Genomic DNA, 22230 nt, shown 5'->3' on the forward strand with positions numbered 1-22230 from the left:
AACATTAGTATCAAGAGGCCTTCTAAAAAAAACATAGTTAGTACTAATTATTCCAAGAAAATGTGTGTGAAAACCAATTCTTCAGCAAAATCAGTCTTTTATTATATTTTCAATTAATTTTCATATCTTAAGCACTTAACGAACGATTTAATACACTTTTAAAAATTTCTAAAACACGATTTTTTCAGAATAACCATTAAACATATAAATTGACATTTGACAGATTCATACAAGATGACTGTCGAATGAAGTTGCACGAAGACATAAATTGAAAAAAGAGCGCGAAACTCAAACGAAATCATTTGTTGCTTAATTTGTTGTTTAGATAATTGAATTATTATATATATATATATATATTATATATTGACGATAGAAAATGTTATAACAATTAAATTTCATAAAATCTAATATGTACTTTATATCCAAATTTATATTGGCTACGACATGACAATGTGCACAATTTTTGCATATGGCAGCACTCTTTCGAAGACATGTTTTCATTCGTCATTTGACAAAGTAAAGCAAGTCATTTAAACATAGAAATAGCTATAGCGGCTAAAGCAAAGTTCTAAATTCAATTATACAATAATACGAGGTATGGTTAGATAGACGTAAAGCTTGTTTTTATACCTTTTTCTGGAAAAAATAAAACAAGTTATTTTTTATAATGCATAAACTATTAAGCATCATCAGTATAACCTATATTTTTTTCTTAGATGTTTCTAACTCGATCTGAATATGACAGAGGAGTAAATACTTTCTCTCCAGAAGGTAGATTGTTTCAAGTCGAATATGCAATAGAGGCAATTAAATTAGGCTCTACAGCCATCGGTATCTCAACTTCGGAAGGGGTAGTATTAGCCGTGGAAAAGAGGATAACATCTCCTTTGATAGTCCCAAGTAGCATCGAAAAAATTGTGGAGATTGATAGCCATATCGGATGTGTATTTTCTGGACTAGTTGCTGACTCTAGGTAGAAAAAATATTAAACTCATAACTATGATAAAAATATACTTATTTAAATAATTACTATTTAAATTGAACTGTGTTTAAAGTTCTAATACTGTTTATTTTTGTTATTTAGAATGTTAATTGATAGAGCTCGTCTAGAATGCCAAAACCATTGGTTTGTTTACAATGAACGCATGACTGTGGAGTCTTGTGCACAAGCTGTTTCAAATTTAGCAATACAGTTCGGAGATAGTGATGAAGATGGACCAGCCATGAGCAGACCATTTGGTGTCGCTCTATTATTTGCTGGTAAAAATAAAAGATAAAATTAATTATTAATTATCAAAATTACCTTTGAATTGCAGAAATATTTTCTTAATTTTTTTTAATTTATGAATAGGTGTGGATGAATATGGGCCACAACTGTTTCATTTAGATCCATCAGGAACATTTGTTCAATTTGATGCAAAAGCAATTGGTTCTGGAAGTGAAGGTGCCCAGCAAAGTTTACAGGTATAATAATATAAAGTAAATATTTTGTATAAACAATATTAATATAAATTTATGTTAACCAGGAAACTTACCACAAAGAAATGAAAGTTGAAGAAGCAATTGTTACAGCTCTTACAATTTTGAAACAAGTTATGGAAGAAAAAATGAATTCAACAAACGTTGAATTAATGGTTCTAACACCATCGAAGAAGTTTACGATGTACACTAAAGAGCAAGTTGAAGAAGTTATTAAAAATTTGAATTAAGTATGGTTTTAATTTAAATACATTTCAAAGACATCTACAGCTGTTGAGGATTTTTAATTAAACATATAATTTGACCAATTATATGTATTTTGTATTTTTTTTTTAATTAAGAAATACACCATTCATCAACAGGCGGTTTTTCTTTCTTGATTTTATTATTTCTAATAAAAAAAATTGTATATTATAATGTGAAATGAAGGTCACATATTTTGGCTGCAACGTTGTGGTTTAATTTAAAATATGGCACATATTAATTTTAGAAAACCCACTTAATACCATTTATATTACTAATTTTAAAGTTTTCTTTCTCAAATCAAATGTCCATACTAATTATAAATTTTTGAGGATATATATATATATATATATATATATATATATATATAATGAACAAAGAATCCATAAAGTAATATTCTGTTATATAATCTACTCATTTATTTTTATCTTTTTCATTTTGATTATATTGTCATATTTCTGTACATTATTTTTTCTACAGTTTTATTCATTTTATTTAAAAAATTCTACCATCTGCTTTTCTTAAACATATTGTTTGCTTAAGTCTTATCAAGATCATGCTTCTTGACAGATGTCCTGAAGATGGAACGTACCTAGTTCCAAAACATCGACAGTAAATAAATAAAGAAATGGTTTGTTAGAAAACTTTTTTGTTTTTCATTACATTTTGGATTCCACGTTCGAAGCTCTATAATATATATATATATATATATATATATATATATATAAACATATACAGAATAGTTTAGAAGAAAAAAATAGTACAATAATAAAACAAAACTGATAATAAAATACTTGTTTATTTAAATTAAACTAATGATAGTTCTTTTTGAGTAGTTTGCGTAACAACATGTTGAATATAATTAGCTCTGAAAGTATCTTCAGCTGCCAGAGCTATTTCATGTGTTATTAAAGATTTAAGTTTATCACTATCGGTATTTATAATATCATGTGTGAATAAAGGTCCACTTGTGAGTTTCATTTTGCCTTCAGGAGTAAATGTGACATTGTGAGCCGTTAAAGCTCCATTGGAATTAATTCTTTCTTCAGAATTATGTGTAACTTCATTCTCTAATAGCAGCTGGATTTTATCTTCAAACATCAACAGAGGTCCATCAGTGTCCATTTCGTCTTCATTGTTGTGTGTGAGTGCATGTGTTACTAAAGCCCCATTGGATTTGAATACCTTTTCACATGAATCACATTTAAAAGGAGTTTCACCAGTATGTAGACGCATATGAACAGTCAGCGCATTACTCCTGGCAAATGCCTTATCACAATACTTGCACTTATGCGCCCTTTCACCAGAATGTGTTTCCCTCACATGAGAAGTCAGATGACCACTTTGGGCAAATGCTCTATGACAAATGCTGCACACAAAGGGCCGCTCACCTGTATGCGTCGCATGTGTCGAATTAAATTGACAAATGTTTTATTGCAAAGATCACATTTATATCTTTTCTCACCAGTGTGAGTTCGCAGATGACTAGATAAGTTTCCAGATTGAGCAAATCTTTTTTTGCATATGTCACATTGAAAGGGTTTTATACCGGTGTGTGTACGAGAATGTTTTGATAATGTGCTTGAATGAGTGAAACATTTGTTACATAATTTACAAGTATAAGGGCGTTCTCCAGTATGGGTTCTTATGTGATCCGTTAACTGAAGTTTGGTCATAAAGGCTTTTTGACAAATGTTACATTCGTGCGTTTTCTCACGTATTTTGGGCTTTTTAGGAGTTATTTCTTCACTATTTTTAATCGTAAGGTCCTGAGGAATATCTGCATTTGCTTTTTCAAGAGTTTTACCTTGATTTTCATTTACAACAGTTTTACTGCATTCTTTATTTGTAGAATTATCAGACTTGCTTTCATAAATTATAACGTCTGGTTCCAGTAATCTTTCTAAATTTTTTTCTTCATCTTCGGAAGATTCGAGTTTATCACTAGTATTTTCCACATTTGCACAACTTTCATTATCAATACCAGAAATTTTCTGATTACATGTACTTGAATTAATTTTATTATTACAAGATTCTTCCAACAAGTTACTAAAATTTTCTCTGACATGTAGAAAATTGGATTCTTTAACACTATTAAAATTTGATTTTTCAAGATAACATATATTTACAACTTGTAGATTTTGTATTCCATCTTCTTTATCGTTAATATGAGATTCTGGTGTATCTATACTGTTCCTAAAGAAGTCCAGTGAATATTTTAAATTATGTCTCATCAGTTGCGCTGGAGAGTAGTCATCGGCAGATGATATATCATTCATGCTATCTTTGCAATATAATTTGAAACTATTAGTATAATTATCTTTCAGAGTAGGTTCAAGTCGGGATTTAAGTTCATCTAAAAAAATTTATAACCTCAAATGTAGAAAAAAATCAAAATAGTAAATGAATTATGAAGTAGCTTGAACATGCAAAACAACATTTCAATAGTCAGAATTTTTCACCGTATACTGTAGATAAAACATTTTAATACAATTTGAGATAGTAAAAAGAAAGTAATTGGCATTTGTTACAAATTATTGATGAACACTATTATATTATGGTAACAGAATTATGTATAATATTATGGTAGGCATTTCAGATATGAATTAGCAAAAATTAATTTATCTTTTCATTTGTACTGTACCTGTCATTACAGTATCAATATTAAGTCCAAGCCCTTGCATATAATCCATGATTATGACACATTTATATCACTTCCAATACAAAATAAAATTTGTTTAAAAACCTTTATAATTTATTATATTGTAAATCTATAAAATTAGCGTATATATTTCTTTCTTTACATAAATAATTTTATCACATAAATATTTATCAAGCACAAATTCAATATAACAATACTTAATTTTTACCTAATCATATTTACTTTAATACAATTAGGTAATATAAATAATATAAATCAAATACTTTTGTCATTTTAAAAGTAAATAAAATATCTGTCAAATATTTCTCATATAGATTGAAATTTTGCAAGTGTTGCCATAGTGACAAAATAGTTGGTGCTGCCATGCATTCGAATTTGACAGTTGAAAGCAAAGACATAAACTACGAGGCTTGATGGGTGGTAAACTTAGAACAAATATGCTTAATTTTGTTTTAGTGTTTTTCGCACTCAACAGAGGGTCTTCTGCTCTTCTGTGCTCAAATTCATAGCTCTTATAATTATTTATATATTAGATATATTTATCTTAATTATATTTATATATTATATATTTATATGTTAGATAAAAATATGATTCTATTATTATTATAAAACGTTTACAGACGTTTTAAATAAAGTTATACCTAGACGCCACTCAAAATATATCCTAACCTTGGAGGTAAAGTAATAAAAAAAAGTAAAAGGGAAGGAGCACTTTATTTGATAAAAAATATAAATTATCTCTTCGCAATCTAAAGCATGGTATTTTTTATATTCAAAGATAGATGTGAGTAATCTTTAAAAAATTAAAAATTAAATTATTTTATGCCGCTAGGGTACATTTATCTAAGAAATTCATGTTTGCTGACATACAAAATGTACAAACAGCCCTCCTCTTGATTTGAAGAGAATCTTCATTTAATCTCATGTCGAAATTATTTGGTAAACAGGGTTGTTCTGCAGTACCTAATAATAAAAATGAAAATATATTCAAAAATAATCCATGATTAATAAATTATAATAATTGAAAAGTTAAAATTATTTATATTTTATCCTAATCACTTTCTATATTTAAACTAATATTTATTTTGAAACAAGAAACAATTTTTTTAGGTATGCTAAAATGTTCAGAAACTTCTAAAACGCAAAAATGTTCATTATCGATTTTTTGCGATTACTATAACTTACCCTAAGGGAAGTTATAAATCATGATATGAAGATTCAAGATAATTTAGAAGAGTTAAATAAAAGCCTAATGCTTATTTATGGTAAGTACACAAACCTTTTATGACAATTGTAGCCAAGTGTGCAATGTAGCTGGAAGCAAGTCGTATAATTTCAATTTTACTTAATTTTTTATCCATTGGCTCTGTAGGAATCAATGAACGCAAAATTAGGAACGCCGAGTTGACACTGTAATAATAATGATAATAAATGAATTCATTCAATTTTCAAATAATTAAAAAGTGAAAATTTTCGAAAACAAACCTCTTTTTCGTAAAGTTAAAGAATATAATAATTTTATAAATTACCTATGGGTACGATCTCGTTCCCTAGCATTAGCCCTTTTGCGGGAAGGTGTCCATTTACCGAAATCTTCATCAAAATTACTTGAATCCACGAATTCCATGAATTTTTCTGAAAAAAAGCATTTTGCAATAAGTAAGTTATATAAAATTCGCCTTGATATTTTGCCTTGGGGCTAGTTACATAAACTTCCCGATAAGTGTAAATAATCGACTTAATCAATCAAAAATAAATTAATTTGTGAGTGATTAAAATTCCGAGGGGATTTTCAAAAATCAATAATTTTTATAATTGAACCAGTTTCCGTAGGACTTTAATGGTTTAATATGTTCATTAAGACTAAGTATTCTGTCGTTGTACCAAGGAAATCGTCTATTTTAATTTTAACAAACGTCAAAAAAATTACTCATTTTCTCAAATTTTGATAATTTTAGTATGATCTATAAGACCATGGTATCTACCGTCAAAAAAAATATAAAAATCATCGAATTTTTTTTTAACACTTTATTACAAGAAAACGGCCCGGCCGATCTGTACCAAAAACTTAATCCCAACCAATATCTTTCGAATAGTTTTTGAATTTTCAAAATCGATTCAGAATTGCGAACTAAAACGTGGACGAAAAATTTTTCACTTTTCTGTGATTTACAAAGAAACGGCTCGGCTGATCGTCGCACAAAACTGAGGAAAGCTAGCCTTCATCGAGATAAATCGAATGGCATTTAAATTTTTGAAATCGGTGCAGCCGTTTTGGAGAAAACGTCGATTTACGGCAAAAAATCTGTTTACACACGCACATACTTTTTACAAAATTGGTCTCATTCGATTCAGAATGGCTCGAAACGTCGAGAAAACATAAAATTAGCAAATTGGATTTTTTGATGAAATCATAAACTCCTCCTTCGGAAAGGTAAAAATCCTTATTTGTAAAATTTGATTTTTTTATATTATGAGGATTTTGAACTGTTTTTCAAAGTATTCGCGCTGCGATTCAAAGACGAAATCTTGAAGCGCGTAAGCGCCACGTCGCAGTCTTATGGATAAACCTTAGTATGGCACTCATACAAATGTAAACAAAATTTTTGTTTATTATTAAAATCTCTACAGATTATTTGATAACTTCACATTTTTTATTGGATTTTTGAAATCGTTGGATCTATCTCTCCGAAAATTTAATCAGTTCTTCATTTCGTCAATACAAATAAAAAGTTCCTTGAATTATTCAAATAGGACGCTCCGTTCTCTCAAATTCCCAATTAGCATTTTTTGCCCCAATTTTCGAAACGGCGGACCTGCCTCTGCCAAAAACTAATCAGCACATCTCCTTATCAATACGAATCGAATGTTTAACTTCCCGTAGGGTAAGTTACAGTAATTGCAAAAAAATCGAAAATGAAAATTTTTATATATCTTTACGTTTCAGAGGTTTCTGAATATTTTGGCATATTTTAGAAAAAATGGATGTATGTGTGTGTGTGTGTATCTGTGTGTAGGTGAGTGTGTGCGTGTGTGTATGTGTGTTCGATATTTCGTCTCTATGCAGTTAAAGCAGTGTGATTGCTTTGGAAAAAAGTTCAGAATTTCCAAAATATATCAAAATACACATTTTTTCAAAACGTCTTTTTTATCAAAAAAAAGTAAATTTTTGTCAAAAATTTAGTTTCTCAAAAATCTAATTTTTCAGAGGAATTTTTTTCAAATATGTTAATCTTCTAAAAAAAAAAAATTTTTGGTACGGGAAGTTTTAGCAATTTGAATTAAGGCACGATGCCATGCGCCCCACTAGTTTTTTAATTATTCGAATCGGTTGACCCGTATTCCCGAAATCGTCGACGAAAATTTGTATCCGCGTGCACACACACACACACACACACACACACAAACATATATCAATTTTTTCTTAGGTATGCCAAAATGTTCAGAAACTTCTGAAACCTAACAGTATATAAAAATTTTCGTTTTCGATTTTTTTGCGATTACTACAACTTACCCTAGGGGAAGTAAATACACAAGTCACTCTTACAATAAGATTCTTCCTGCAAGTATCCCGATCGCATCCAAGTAACTTGTATCACTTTATAAATATATTAAACTGTTATAAATATAATAGACTGACTATTTCCAAGAATGCTGTTTCATTTATAAAATACGAATACAGATCTATCACAAATAACAGATCTCCACAAGACTTCGGTTTGTCTTTGAATTTTCAATTAAGATCCCCGCTTCGCCTTCCGATGGAGACGCTCCAGTTGCAGCGGAATATGACTTCTCATATATAAATCAACACCTTATGAAATCCGAAGGAACGTCGAAGGAAATAGGGCTGATGGGATTAATTAAAATTGTTTGTTTTATAATACACATACACATATAGAGGAACATATATATATATATATATATATATATATATATATCTTTTATCTTATATATAAAATTCCTCTGTAATGATGTAAATATACTCCTCCCAAAACTAATCGGATTTTGTTAAATCTTCGTGAACTTTTTTAGAGGATTTTTTTAGGACGTATGTGATTATAAAAATATAGTAATATTGTAGAAATAAATGGGACTAGTGGTGTATGGCATGGTGCCTTAAGGCAAATTGCTGGAACTTCCCGTACCGTAATGAAATATTCGAGAAATTTTAAACATATTATTACAAATACTGTAGCTTTCATTATTTTTGATATCTTGTTTATATCTGAGCAAATCAAATGTGAATCATTAATCAATTTATCTCCAGAACATTAACAATCGTCATTTCATTTCGAATTCAATTTCAAAAAAATAGTTGCCTAATTTACACAAACTTGAAAAAGATGTAATAATTTTTTATCCTCAAAAGCAATTGTTTTGTCAATACAAGCAGAAAGTTTTTTAGATCATTCAAATCGGACGCTTAGTTCACTCAAAAACTGCCATTTTTTGCACATTTAGCTCTGTATCTTCGAAATGGCGGGACCTGTCTTTGCCAAAAACTATTCACCTCTTCTCCCAATCATTACAAATTGAATGCTTTTTAGATCATTCAAATCCGATACTCCGTTATAAAAAATTTCGAATTCAATTTCAAAAAAATAGTTGCCTAATTTACACAAACTTGAAAAAGATGTAATAATTTTTTATCCTCAAAAGCAATTGTTTTGTCAATACAAGCAGAAAGTTTTTTAGATCATTCAAATCGGACGCTTAGTTCACTCAAAAACTGCCATTTTTTGCACATTTAGCTCTGTATCTTCGAAATGGCGGGACCTGTCTTTGCCAAAAACTATTCACCTCTTCTCCCAATCATTACAAATTGAATGCTTTTTAGATCATTCAAATCCGATACTCCGTTATAAAAAAACTCGATTTGCATTTTCTGCACTCCTTGCTCTGGAACTCCAAAATGACTGAGCCTGCCTTTGCCAAAAACTAATCAGCACTTATCCCTATCAATAGGAATCGAATGTTTTTGATCCATTCAAATCGGTTGATCCGTGCAAGAAAGAATGTGAAATTGTGAAGTGAAAAAATTATGCAAGTATGTATATAAAAACGATAATATACTTAATAAAATTTATTAGCGTAATGAAATATATTCAACCGTATTCGATAAAAATATTATTTACTATAAACAAATAGTACAAATTATTAAATATTTCAACAAACCTAATACTAGATATGAATGTATCATATATATATATATATATAATATATATATATATATATATATATATATATATATATATATAATATAGGGTGGTCCTTAATATGGACACTTTCGAATTTCCTTGCTCCCAAGGGCTCAAATTGATAAAAAAACAATTTTCTGAAAGTTTATCTCTTAATATAAACTTTTAGATAGTGTTCAATCCAACAAATGAATTAAAAGTGAAAATTCGTGTAATTTTTCATTGAAAATTCGACGCTCTGCCAAATGCTTGCAAATTTTTTCCATGCTATTTCCATACAAACCTTTGATTGAATCGCGCTCTATCTAAAAGTTAATATTAAGAGCTAATACTTTCAGAGAATTGTTTTTTATCAATTTGGAATCATTTGACTCCTGGGGAGCAAGAAAATACGAAAATGTCCATATTAAGGACCACCCTAATATATATATATATATATAATATATATAATGTTTATATACGTTTATGAACAATAATATAAATAATCTTGATTAAAGTACATCTACCGCCATCAAAGAAAATATTAAAATGAAAAATTATTCTCAAGTTCTTATTTTATTATGTATATATATATATATATATATATATATATATTCGATTATGTAAATATAAATTAACATAAATAAATATAAACCTATTTTAATGATACTTATAATTCATTAATCACAGTTTCAATTAATATTCTTTAGTAACATATCTTATCCATAAAAAAATATAAATATGCTATATTTATATTTTTTATAATAAACTACTTCTACTTACTTTAGTCATAGAATATAAAATTAAATATTATAGTATGTTTGATACTAATTTGATCTAATGTTATTATTTGTATTCTTATTTATTAAAAATAATTAAGTAATCTCTTCTTGGTGTTATTTACACCAAATTTTAAGTTCACTCTCACTTAGCACTTTTGTAAAGTTTAACACTATATTACTAATTAAGTATAAACAATTACCTCGTAGGGTTCAATTTAATCATGATCTAACTTTCTGAAAGTCCCAATATTTCCAGGTTCGTCTTTTAATTGAATTTTGTTCAGAACATAATTTTTCGCTATTATAACATCATCATCGGCAATTTTAGTAGAAGGTTTCTCACCATTCATAATATTTTCATCAGAACATTCGGGATCTTCATTGGAATAACAATGTTTACCATCATCAATGCCATTTTGGTTTCTGGAAGATTTTCTTTCTTTTAATATTCCATTTTTTTGTTTTAGAGTATTTGATTCCTCGGTTTCGTTGATGTCGAAAGCAAAATTATCAGATGCCACTTGTTTGGATATTGTTTCTTTTTTTATTATTGCACTGTTTGCACATTTGCTTCCTAGGTAGGCTCTTGGTTTTCCTGATAATAATAAAAAAATTAAAAAAAAATTTCATGAGGATTGGATTTATGGTCAATGGTTACAAAATGAAAGGATGTATGTGTGTGTATGTTTGTGTGTATGAATGTGCGGATGCAAATTTTTGTCGAAGATTTTGAGAGCACGGATCAACTCATTTCAATTTTTCAACGGCAGTTCCAGCCATTTCGAAGATACCAAGAAAAAAATGCCAAAAACGGAGTGTGTATTCAAACATACACACACATATATCCATTTTTTCTAAGACATGCCAAAATGTACAGAAACCTTTTAAACGTAAAATATGCGCAAACATTTGCATTTTCGATTTTTCGAGCGTCCGAAGATTTAAAAATGTTTTACTAATATTGACGAAACAAAGAATTGATAAAATTTGCTGGAAGGCAAGTCTAGCGGTTTCGGAGATTCAGAGAAGAGTTTGAAAAAAATGCCATTTGGCAGTCAAAAATGATCATTAGACATATGCTCATCTAATCAGATATTTTATAGATATTTTGAATACAAGTACAATATTTGTTACCATTTGTATGGTTTCCGTACCAAGTTTTATAATGCATAAAGTTCACTTGTATAGTTTAAAAAAATAGTCTTAAAGTTAGACATTTTCGACAGTATGGTTTACCGACTTGAATTTGGTTTAAAAATTCAAAATTTTCAAATTCCACAAGACTAATTATTTTTCAAAAATTTCAAAAATCCACTGTTTTCAGTTTTTAACTCCCCGTGTCAGGTAGTGTCGGTAAGTTATTGTAGTCGTCCAAAAATCGAAATTGAAAATTTCTGCATTTCTTCACGTTTTGAAGGTTTCCGAACATTTTGGCATACATGAAAAAATGGATGTGTGTGAGTGTGTGTATGGATACAATTTATCGTCCATGTTTTTGGGCGCACGGATCAACCGATTTGATTGGTTAAAAAAATATTCGGTTCCTATTGATGAAAAGATTATTTTTTGGCAAAGGCAGGTCCTGCTGTTTCAGAGATACGAAGCAAAGAGTGCAGAAAATATAAATCGAGTTTATGAGAGAACGGAGTATCCGATTTGAATGATCTAAAAAACATTCAGTTCGTAATGACGAGGAGAAGTGGTGATTAGTTTTTGAAAAAGGCAGGTCCAGCCATATCGAAAATACTAGGCTAAATGTACAAAAAATGCCAGTTTTTGAGAGAACTAAGCATCCGATTTGAATGATTCAAAAAACTTTCTGCTTGTGTTGACTAAACAATTGTTTATAATTCCAAAAAAAAATTTTAATATCGAAAATAATTCGGATTTTAATTTTATTTCTATCTAAAGTTCTAAAGCTCACTTATATACTTCAAATTTGCAATTCATTTTATATGGTACTATTCTATTAGACAATGTTCTTCATTTTAAATTTGATTGATTAAGTTTTGTTTATTTACTTTTCTGTAAACTTATATAAGTTACAGTATTTATAATAATCTATTTGCTATTCCTCAAAAACTACGATTTCTACATGAGATAAACTAATAATACCTTTATCAATGCACTAAATTTTTTGTTGATGAATGATCTATGATTTTTATTACGCATCCATGCAATGATTTCAAAGCAAATGATTTATTTTCATTTTTTTTATGATTGATTTTTATTATTCAGCCGCCAATGTATACAAATGACGACCTGCAACCATCAACGGGAATTAACAAATGATAGTTTATAATTGAAAAAATAAATATTACCTGGACAGAGTCTGCTTAGTTTCAGAATAAATGGATGCAATAATTTTCATCGTAGATGTCATTTTCTGAACTTGTGAAGTAGGAAATTATTGTTCCGATGATCACTGTCAGAGTTGTTCCGATGAAACTGTAGTACATGTAGGTGATCGAGTAGAGTGCCTTCAAGGGATCACTGGGGAAATTGAAAAAAAAATAAAATTTATTAAATTTATTATATTTCATACCACTTTGGCATATCAAAAATCCTATTATTAACTTCCCGAAAGAGAAGTTTATGTTTTCATAAAAAAATCCGATTCGCTAATTTTATGTTTTCTCGACGTTTCAAGCCATTCTGAATCGAATCAGACCAGATTTGGAATAAGTATGTGTGTGTGCGTGTGTGTGAACGGATTTTTTGCCGTATATCGATGTTTTCTCAAAAATACCTAAACCGATTTCAGAAATTTAAAAGCCATTCAAGGTGTCTCGATGAGGACTAGCGTTTATCAATTTTGCGCGACGATCAGTCAAGCCGTTTCTTTGTAAATTGCAGAAAATGAAAACATTTTCGTCCACGTTTTAGCCCCCAATTCTGAATCGCTTTTGAAAATTCAAAAACCGTTCGAAAAATATTGGTTAGAAATCGTACTGATTAGTTTTTGGTAAAGATCGGCCGAGCCGTTTTCTTGTAATAAAGTGTTAAAAAAAAATATTTTCGACGATTTCTATGATTTTTTTTGATGCTAGATACCATAGTCTTATATATCATACTAAAATATTACGCTCCTACGACAAGTCGTTTAATTTTAAAAATTCTTCAAAGTTTGCAAAAATTAGTATCGTTTTTTTGGCGTTTGTCAAAATTAGGAACTTTCATCAACGTTTTCTCAAAAACGCCTGAACCGATTTCAAAAATTTAAAATTTAATCAATGTATTTTGATGCGGATCATCTTTTCTCAGTGTTGTGCAGCTATCGTCTGAGCCGTTTCTTTGTAATTTGGAAAAAAGTGTTAAACTTTTCGTCCACATTTAAGCTCATACTGCCTAATCGATTTTAAAAAATCAAAAACTATTCGAAAGATATTAGTTGGGAATGATACTGATTAGTTTTAGGTGAAAATCTTCCGAGCCGTTTTCTTGTAATTAACTGTTGAAAAAAAATTAAGCCGATTTTTATAGAAACTTTTTTGGCGATATATGTTATAGTCTTATAGAACTTACTGAAACATTACGGCCTTACAATAATTAGTTTAATTTTAAAAATTCATCAAAGTTAAGACTTAGACGATTATTTGGTATAATGATAGAGTACTTGATCTTAATTAACATACTAAACCATTAAAGTCCTACGGAAACTGATTCAATTATAAAAAAATTATTGAGTTTTGAAATATTGAGTTGTGAAATATTGAGTTTTTTGCTTTTAAAAAATACTCCGAGTTAACGTGTTCGTTCGTTTTCAATGATGTGTAATAAATCCACTCGGAATACGTTTAATGACTCATAAATTAATTTATTTTTTATTGATTAAGTCGATTATTTATACATATCGGGAAGTTCATGTAACTTGCCTCAAGGCAAAATATCAATACCAACTAGTTATTAAATGTGTTCCAAAAAAAAACTAAGTAATGGTTCAGAAATCGTGATCATTTACCTGTGTTGTTCAGAACTAGTCAGATCGCTTGCATTAGTATTCAAAACAGTACTAGATATATTATTTTTGGCCCAATCTACTTCCAATGGTGTACTGACTGGCCATTGTTGTCCAGGAAGATATATGTGAGAAGAAAAGCTCTCGTTTGTACAACCCTAAAGATATCAGATTATTAGTAACCGAAATGAATCAGTCTGATCTTTTTATTTGTTATTTTAATAGATATTTTATTTGGTGTACTTACTGCAGTGGATAAAGGCAACATGACCGTTGGTGCTTTTTCGACAGTCAAACCTCCAAATGTGATCCACAAAGTAATTATGTGAGATACAATCATTCCAGTTGCAGCTCCCTAAAAAGACAAGTAAATAGATTAATAAACTAGTGGTGTATGGCATCGTGCCTTAATGCAAATTGCTGGAACTTCCCGTACCGTAATCAAAATACGAGAAATTTTAAACATTTTCAAGTATATTATTACAAATACTGTAACTTTCATTATTTTGCTATCTTGTTATATCTGAGCAAATCAAATGTAAATCATAAATCAATTAATCTCCAGAACATTAACAATCGTCATTTCATTTCGAATTCAATTAAAAAAAATAGTTGCCTAATTTACACAAAATTGTAAAAGTGCTCTCGTATAGTCACAGTCTAAACGCATTTGCAAATAATTCTGTGCGACATGTTCACTTATACTGTGCTTAGTTCGGCGGCATTTTCATATTTTTTTCATATTACTAATTGAATGTTTTTTAGATCATTCAAATCCGATACTCCGTTCTCTCAAAAACTCTATTTGTATTTTCAGCACTCTTTGCTCCGTATCTCCGTAACGGCTGAAACTGCCTTTGCCAAAAACTAATCAGCGCATTTCCCTATCAATGGAGATCGAATGTTTTTTAAACCATTCAAATCGTTTGATCCGTTCACCCGAAAACGTGGACAAAAATGCGGACATACAAAACATGCACACGTCCATTTTTCTGAGGTTTGCCAAAATGCTCAGAAACCTTCAAAACGTCGAGAAATGCAAAAAATTTCATTTTCGATTTTCGGCTCATTGCTATAATCACCCTACGGGAAGTTAATTAGGCAAAGGACTCATTTCGAGCTTTAGAAGTGTGATCAATTGCGGTAAAAAAAAACACAGCAAATGATCCAAAATCTGATAATTTAATTAATAATTATATTATTATCTAACCTTCCAGTTGGCACATGGTATCAACATGGCCAGCACGAAGACACCAAGAAGTGGTCCAGAAGTAGCTGAAGTCATCAGCAAAGAGCTTTCAATTACACCAGATAAAAGACCTGAAAAGCTAAAAGCATGTCGTCAAATAAATTCGATAAATTGCATCCTACATATCCATGGAGGAGAGAATAAATGAATAATTAGAAACATTTATAATTTGTATAAAATAAACAATTTAGGATTGATAGAACTCACCCACTCCAAAACTGATCCCCATTATAATGATTCCATAAAAGCAACCAACAGTTTTAATAACATTCAATTGCTGCTTGTCTGTATATCCCTTGAAAATTGGTGCATGGCTCAAAAAATCTTCCCAAGTGACAGTGGATAAGGAGTTCAAATTTGATACCGACAAACTGAAATTAAATAGTTAAAAATTAATTTAATGGATCACTATCTACAATCTAAATCTTATATATAAAAATGAATCGCAAAATGTGTTGGCAAGCGCATAACTCAACAACGCCTGGACCAATTTGGCCATTTCTTTTTTAAAAAGTTCTTTGAAGTCTAAGGATGGTTCTTGCGTTGCGATAAAATCGAAAAATTGCCGGGAAAATCCTAAAGATAACGCTTTTCTTTTTCTCATACAAACGTTTTCTAACTAAAACGTAGAATCAATTTGAGCTTTATTGCTATTATATAAAGTTCATATTAAATTAAAAGCACTCACTGTATACTCCTCCTAAACGATTATTCGGATTTTGATAAATTTTTCTGAAGTTTGTTAAGGAAATTTTCTAGGTTGTTTGTGATTATGAAGTACTGGGATGTATGTGCAATATTGTAGAAATAAATGGAAAAATTTGCAAAAAGCGACATGTCATTGTTTGCATTGAAAACAAATGAAAACTACATCTGCCAAAAATTTCAATTTACTTATGAACCTAGACAATATTAGAGTATGTATAATAAAGTTATGATTATGAATAAGAAAAATTAAATGTCTACATTATTACTGATAAAAATAGCTGAGATGTGCCAGAAATTAAAATAATATAAAATACAGTATGTGTATAGCAGATTTAATGATACACATATAAACAGGATATGACAAATTAATTCACTTGAAATATGAAATTAAGTATTATACAGGGCCGGTCCTGCCTTTAATGCGATGCATGCGAAAAATACGAGCGCACGCATTAGGGGGCGCCAACACAAGATTCGGATATTAAATTTTCAATATATAATTTTTTTGCATCTTTTACTAATCTTTGCACAATATTTTAAAAATTCGTAAAAACTTCACTTTATAACAACAAATGGGAAAGTAAAGATGAATACATACAATTCGGCCCTCACGATATCAATTAGGAGAAGTTTAAGATGCAATTTTGGATATTTAAACAATAAAAAATTGAATTAATTTAATACAACATGAAGTACCAGTGTTATGTTATGGTTATGGTTATGTTATACCGTTTAAATGACTTCAATTTCCAATATAGTGTGGAAATTGAGACTCATCATTTTATTTAAAGCAGTTCTACATTTAACATCGCTCATATTATAAATGTATATGCATTTTGGCGTAAAGAGTGATTTAAAAAACAATAATTATTATTTTTAGGTAAACGGTAAATATTATTAATCAACAGTATATTATATTAAAAAAATTGTAGACATGGGTACAGGACAACGTCTGTCGGGTTATCTAGTTTACGATAATTATATCTTTTACCTCAGTGCTCCATTGAACAAAGTCCCCATGCACAGCCCCAATAATCCAGGAATATACGTGAATTTGTCTTCAACGAAAAATGGTAAAATTTCATCCATCTTTTTGATATATCCAGTGGTCAAAGGATCACAATCAGAATATGCTGCAAATATTCCCATTCCGGCAACCCATGATAAACTGAATAAAACTGTTATCACTGGCATATTTGACATCAAGGTCCTGGAATAATATATACATAATAAATTAAAGTACAACAAAATAATATTTATTTATTTATTTATTTTTAAATATATAGCCCACAGATTTCTCCCAAGAGAACTCAAAAATACAATTATTTTACGGATAACAATTAAAATATATACACAATTACAATATGTGGTTATTAACATAAAATGCTTAACATAAAATTACATATAATACAGAATGTAACAATATTATTTATTTACAGATATATATATATATATATATATATATATATATATAAATATATAAATAAAATAATGAAAGATATTTGAAAAGAAAATAAAAAGGTTAACTTGTGCAGATGGAGATAATTTGATTAGGTGAAGTGTTATGAATATCGATTTCATTATTAATTTAAGTTAAAGTTAAAGGACATAAGTAGAATATGCGAATTTAGGAGAGAATTAGATTTAGGAGTAGGATAATTGAAAAATAATTGTGAACGCGTAGATAGCCCAGGAACATTAAAGGATAGTTGGTTAGGAATAAGAGGGCAGTCTATAGAATTATTGCAAAGTTTAAATAAGAACATAATTGTACAGATAAATCGACGTGAGGCAAGAGAAGGTATACCAAAATCTTTTAATAAAGGGTTGTGGTCAAAGCTACGTTCAGGATAAATTTTGTATGTTTTATAATACAGATATTTTAGAAATTTTCGCTGAACTTTCTCTATTGCATCACATTTGTTGATCTGATGAAAATACCAAATGATCGAACCATATTCTAACTTGGAATGTACGTTTGCATAGTATATGCAAAGAAGTGCATGATTTGAATTGAATTCTTTATAATTCATCATTCCTAAAGATTTATGTGCTCTATTACAAATATCAGCTATAAGATCAGATAAAAACAAACCAGAATCAAATAAACTCCTAAGTCTGATGTTTTATTACATCTATCAATGCAGATGTTAGAGATTTTACATTCAAAATGTATTGGAACGCGCTTATGTGAAAAACTAAGAATCTTGCACTTTGATATATTTAAATATAGTTTGTTATAGACACACCAAGAGTGGAAAGAGTCAAGTTTAGATTGCAATAATAAGCGGTCATCAATAAAATTTATTTTGAGATATAGTTTGAGATCGTCTGCAAATAATAGATGTGGACAGCTAATAAATCCAGATATGTCATTAATAAAAATAATAAATAGGAAAGCACCAATAATGGATCCCCGAGAAACACCTTAACTGACATAAATATTATATTTTACTTACTTCGTAACCTTTTTTTGTGATCCCATACTTAAATATCTCTGCACAAAATTTTGTTGACATCCAAATATTGTCAAAGACATGAACAACTGGCCAAGCCAAGCTGATAAAGTATCCACTCTGACTGTTGGATCGAAGGCAAATCTAGAAAAAAAAAAGAATTAAGATCAAATCGTATGAGTTGAAGACACCAAAATTGTACAATGTTTGGTTTCTTTCTGTACTTACTGGAAGAACTTTAGACGTCCCCTTTCCACACTGATGTTGAAGACATTTCCAAAACCGCCAACTTCGATGCAAGCCTGAATTATGATAGCAAAACTTACTGCAATCATGGTCAAACCCTGGACAACATCTGCCAATATCGCAGCTTTCAATCCACCCTGAAAAAAATAACACTATCGCATCAATTCAACCCTTAAGCAATAATTTATATCACATGTTCTGGTCAGAATTGTTCTGGTCTTTTTTTTAAATAATCCAAGATCCTTTAATCTAGTTAATTTCTAATTCTTACCAAAATAGTAAAGATGACACTGATAGCAGTGATGCTCATAATACTGGCCCAATATGGAACACCAATGACTGTGTTCAGTGCAACACAAGGTGTAAATACGGTGACGCCTAGATTAAGTAGTTGTCTAACTATATAAGTTCCTGATGCTAAACATCTTACTAAACGACTCTGCAAAAAAATGTGAAAACAATTATTTTTATTAAAGATCAGATAATACTCTATTTAATTGCTGTTATATAATTTTTTGAACAGAAAAAGTTTATTTGGAAATGCGGATGTCTAGAATTGAAGTCCTAGTTTTGGACAACCTGATATCAAAAATCCAGTTTAGCTTGACAATACGGAGTAAAATATTTTAATATGTGAAAAATAACACACCCCTCGCCTAAAATTGCAGTATATCGTTACTGTCAAAAATAGACTAACTATTGAAATGCATTCTAACAACAAAATACATCAAATAAATGTGACACCCATTGGGTTGTCTTCTAATATGGAACTCATTAACCCCTTAACTTAAAATAACGAGCAGAGTCCGCGAGCAATTGCTAGGCCAAAAGTGAATATTACGGGCATAGCCCGCGTACGGTGTTCGGGCCAGAAGCAAATATTACGCATTTTGGGCATGGCCGGGTACGGTGAATGCAAATATTATAAAATATTTATTCATACGAAACCATAAAACACAAAATTATTTTTATTTTTGTGATAAACCGTACACTATGAGGGAGAATAGTCACAACGCCGCGCTAGCTTGAACGACTTTGGGCCGACATTTTCGAACCTAAATCATAAGTTAAGGGGTTAAATAGATAAGATAAAGAAAGAATTACTTAGATATAAAATTCATCAGATTGTCTGAGAAGCTTTGAGAATTCCATAGATATCAATTTCTAGGTGTAAGTAGCAAGGCAAGTTGCGTGAACTTCCCGATATGTGTAATAATTGACCTAATGATTTAAAATTAAGATTTAGCTTTTAAGAAAAAAAATGTTAGCTGTTGTAATCGTTTAAAAATTGAAAATACAAATTTTTGTATATCTTCACGTTTTGAAGGTTTTTGAAGATTTTGGCATACCTCAGAAGAAATGGATGTGTGTGTGTATGTATGTATGTAAGTATTATACAATTTTTGGTCCACGTTTCCAGGCGCACGGATCAACCGATTTGAATGGTTAAAAAAACATTCGATTCCTATTGATAGGGAGATGGGCCTATTAGTTTTTGGCTAAGGCAAGTCCAGCCGTTACGGAAATACGAAGCAAAGAGTACATAAAATAGGAATCGAGTTTTTGAGAGAACGGAGTATCGGATTTGAATGATCTAAAAAACATTCAATTTGTAATGATTGGGAGATGAGGTGATTTGGCAAAGACAGATCCTGCCATTTCGAAGATACAATGCTAAATTTGTAAAAAATGTGAGTGAACTAAGCGTCCGATTTGAATGATCTAAAAAACTTTCTGCTTGTATTGACAAAATAATTGCTTTTGAGGATAATAAATTATTACACCTTTTTTTATTTTCCAGAAAATATTTTTGTAATTTTGGATTAAAGATTGAAAAAAATACCCAGGCTAAGCACAGTCTAAGTGTCACTCTGGTACAAATGTTTACCCAAGTGCGTTTAGACTGTTTATGTACTGGAGCACTTTTCCAATTTTGTGAAAACTATTGAAAAATGTGAAAATGCCGCCAAGCTAAGCACAATATAAGTTAAAATGTCGCACAGAATTATTTGCAAATGCGTCTAGGCTGTGACTATACAGGAGCACTTTTTCAATTTTGTGTAAATTAGGCAACTATTTTTTTGAAATTGAATCCGAAATGAAATGACGATTGTTAATGTTCTGGAGATAAATTGATTTATGATTTGCATTTGATTTGCTCAAATATAACAAAAGATAGCAAGTATAATGAAAGTTACAGTATCTGTAATAATATATTTGAAAACGTTTAAAATTTCTCGAATATTTCATTACGGTACGGAAAGTTCCCGCAATTTACCTTAAGTCGATTATTTACACATATCCGGAAGTTCATGTAACTTGCCTCAAGGCAAAATACCAATACCAGCTAGTTTATCTCAAGTATTTAAGTGAACTTTAGTATTTTTAAAATTAAAATTAAAATCCGAATCATTTTTGATATTAAAGAAAATAGACACAAATCGCGAAGAAACACACGCGTCTTCAGAAGACTTCGAGACGTAAACATATGCAAACATTTTTATTTTTCTTAAAACTCTTAAGTAGGTTAATAATGAATATACCAAATATAAAAGAATAATAAAATATAATTTTTTACTCACATTAAATCTCATATCTAAATACTGATAAACAGAAGTAATTCCTAATGAGTAATATACAGGTACGAAGACAAAACAGACGACAGGGTAGGCGCAGAGCATTCCATACAAAGTCTCCCACATCGCACTGCCTCGGTAGAACAGTTCACTTGGATAACCTGAGAAAAAAAATAAAAAAATAATTCATAATATACATAATAATTATAGGTAATAAATTACTTATCTTCGATTATAATCTTCTACTTACCAAGGAAACTTCTAACCCCCAAAGTCCCTCTGGCTATCGACAGCATCATCGCCCCCATGGAAACAGAGGCTCCAGCAGCAAAAACATAATCGGCTTTAGTAGATGTTTTATTTGGGGCCCTCAATTTGCTCCAGAGGGGAATTAGGGAACTCAGTAAAATGAATATCACGAAGACTAGATAGTCGTACACGAGGGATGCTGCGTCTTTCGCCATTTCGGAAGCTGAAAATATAATTGATAATGATTTATTTTAATAGGTTTGATGATAGAGTTAAATATATAAAATTATCAAAGACCTGCAAAATCCGGCTAAAAAATTTGATTGAAGTTAGAGGAACGTCACCAAAAATGGAATACCATTTGTTTTTGGGATATAAAAAATAATTTTATATTAATTAAATCTGTTTAATGTTTTTACTAATCAGTCATACATATATATGT

At 29.9% G+C, this 22230-nt stretch overlaps 4 protein-coding genes across 4 annotated transcripts; 1 reads left to right on the forward strand and 3 right to left on the reverse strand.

Moving 5' to 3' along the window:
- The first annotated feature begins 478 nt into the window (after positions 1 to 478).
- Positions 479 to 1769, forward strand: LOC113376590 (proteasome subunit alpha type-5). Its single transcript, XM_026616565.1, has 5 exons — positions 479 to 595; positions 717 to 973; positions 1085 to 1260; positions 1352 to 1464; positions 1527 to 1769. Exons 2-5 carry the CDS (start codon positions 717 to 719, stop codon positions 1707 to 1709), a joined length of 729 nt encoding a protein of 242 aa, XP_026472350.1. The 5' UTR covers positions 479 to 595; the 3' UTR covers positions 1710 to 1769.
- Positions 1770 to 2529: 760 nt separating this feature from the next.
- Positions 2530 to 4598, reverse strand: LOC113378360 (zinc finger protein 286A-like). The gene is made up of 3 exons (XM_026618899.1): positions 4367 to 4598; positions 3272 to 4078; positions 2530 to 3113 (listed from the first exon to the last, which is right to left on the reverse strand). The coding sequence occupies exons 1-3, from the start codon at positions 4413 to 4415 to the stop codon at positions 2530 to 2532; spliced, it is 1440 nt and encodes a 479-aa protein (XP_026474684.1). The 5' UTR covers positions 4416 to 4598.
- A 606-nt stretch (positions 4599 to 5204) lies between these two features.
- On the reverse strand, positions 5205 to 6011 carry LOC113378371 (transcription factor 15-like). The gene is made up of 3 exons (XM_026618908.1): positions 5914 to 6011; positions 5664 to 5794; positions 5205 to 5347 (listed from the first exon to the last, which is right to left on the reverse strand). Exons 1-3 carry the CDS (start codon positions 6009 to 6011, stop codon positions 5205 to 5207), a joined length of 372 nt encoding a protein of 123 aa, XP_026474693.1.
- A 4454-nt stretch (positions 6012 to 10465) lies between these two features.
- Positions 10466 to 22003, reverse strand: LOC113377321 (sodium-coupled monocarboxylate transporter 1-like). Its single transcript, XM_026617597.1, is given in 13 exon segments — positions 10466 to 10941; positions 12668 to 12712; positions 12715 to 12839; positions 14308 to 14462; positions 14552 to 14659; positions 15515 to 15624; positions 15761 to 15924; positions 17253 to 17471; positions 18721 to 18861; positions 18946 to 19100; positions 19235 to 19402; positions 21546 to 21700; positions 21790 to 22003. Coding segments are annotated over 13 exon segments (2139 nt in total). The 3' UTR covers positions 10466 to 10561.
- Between the last annotated feature and the right edge of the window lie 227 nt (positions 22004 to 22230).

This window comes from Ctenocephalides felis, unplaced genomic scaffold (genome assembly GCF_003426905.1).
Source record: "Ctenocephalides felis isolate EL2017-DRISC unplaced genomic scaffold, ASM342690v1 CF-g0.4_SCAFFOLD_00845, whole genome shotgun sequence".
Classification (NCBI taxonomy): Eukaryota; Metazoa; Arthropoda; class Insecta; order Siphonaptera; family Pulicidae; genus Ctenocephalides; species Ctenocephalides felis.

Excerpts from the sequence above, each read along its gene's own strand:
- LOC113376590 (XM_026616565.1), top strand. The coding sequence starts at position 717 with ATGTTTCTAACTCGATCTGAATATGACAGAGGAGTAAATACTTTCTCT. Across the intron at positions 974-1,084 it reads GGACTAGTTGCTGACTCTAG|AATGTTAATTGATAGAGCTC; the intron begins GTAGAAAAAATA and ends TTTGTTATTTAG. Across the intron at positions 1,261-1,351 it reads TGTCGCTCTATTATTTGCTG|GTGTGGATGAATATGGGCCA; the intron begins GTAAAAATAAAA and ends ATTTATGAATAG.
- LOC113378360 (XM_026618899.1), bottom strand. The coding sequence starts at position 4,415 with ATGGATTATATGCAAGGGCTTGGACTTAATATTGATACTGTAATGACA. Across the intron at positions 4,079-4,366 it reads TATTGATACTGTAATGACAG|ATGAACTTAAATCCCGACTT; the intron begins GTACAGTACAAA and ends AAATTTTTTTAG. Across the intron at positions 3,114-3,271 it reads ACATTCTCGTACACACACCG|GTGAGCGGCCCTTTGTGTGC; the intron begins GTATAAAACCCT and ends CGACGCATACAG.
- LOC113378371 (XM_026618908.1), bottom strand. The coding sequence starts at position 6,011 with ATGGAATTCGTGGATTCAAGTAATTTTGATGAAGATTTCGGTAAATGG. Across the intron at positions 5,795-5,913 it reads GAACGAGATCGTACCCATAG|TGTCAACTCGGCGTTCCTAA; the intron begins GTAATTTATAAA and ends TTATTATTACAG. Across the intron at positions 5,348-5,663 it reads GGCTACAATTGTCATAAAAG|GTACTGCAGAACAACCCTGT; the intron begins GTTTGTGTACTT and ends TTTTATTATTAG.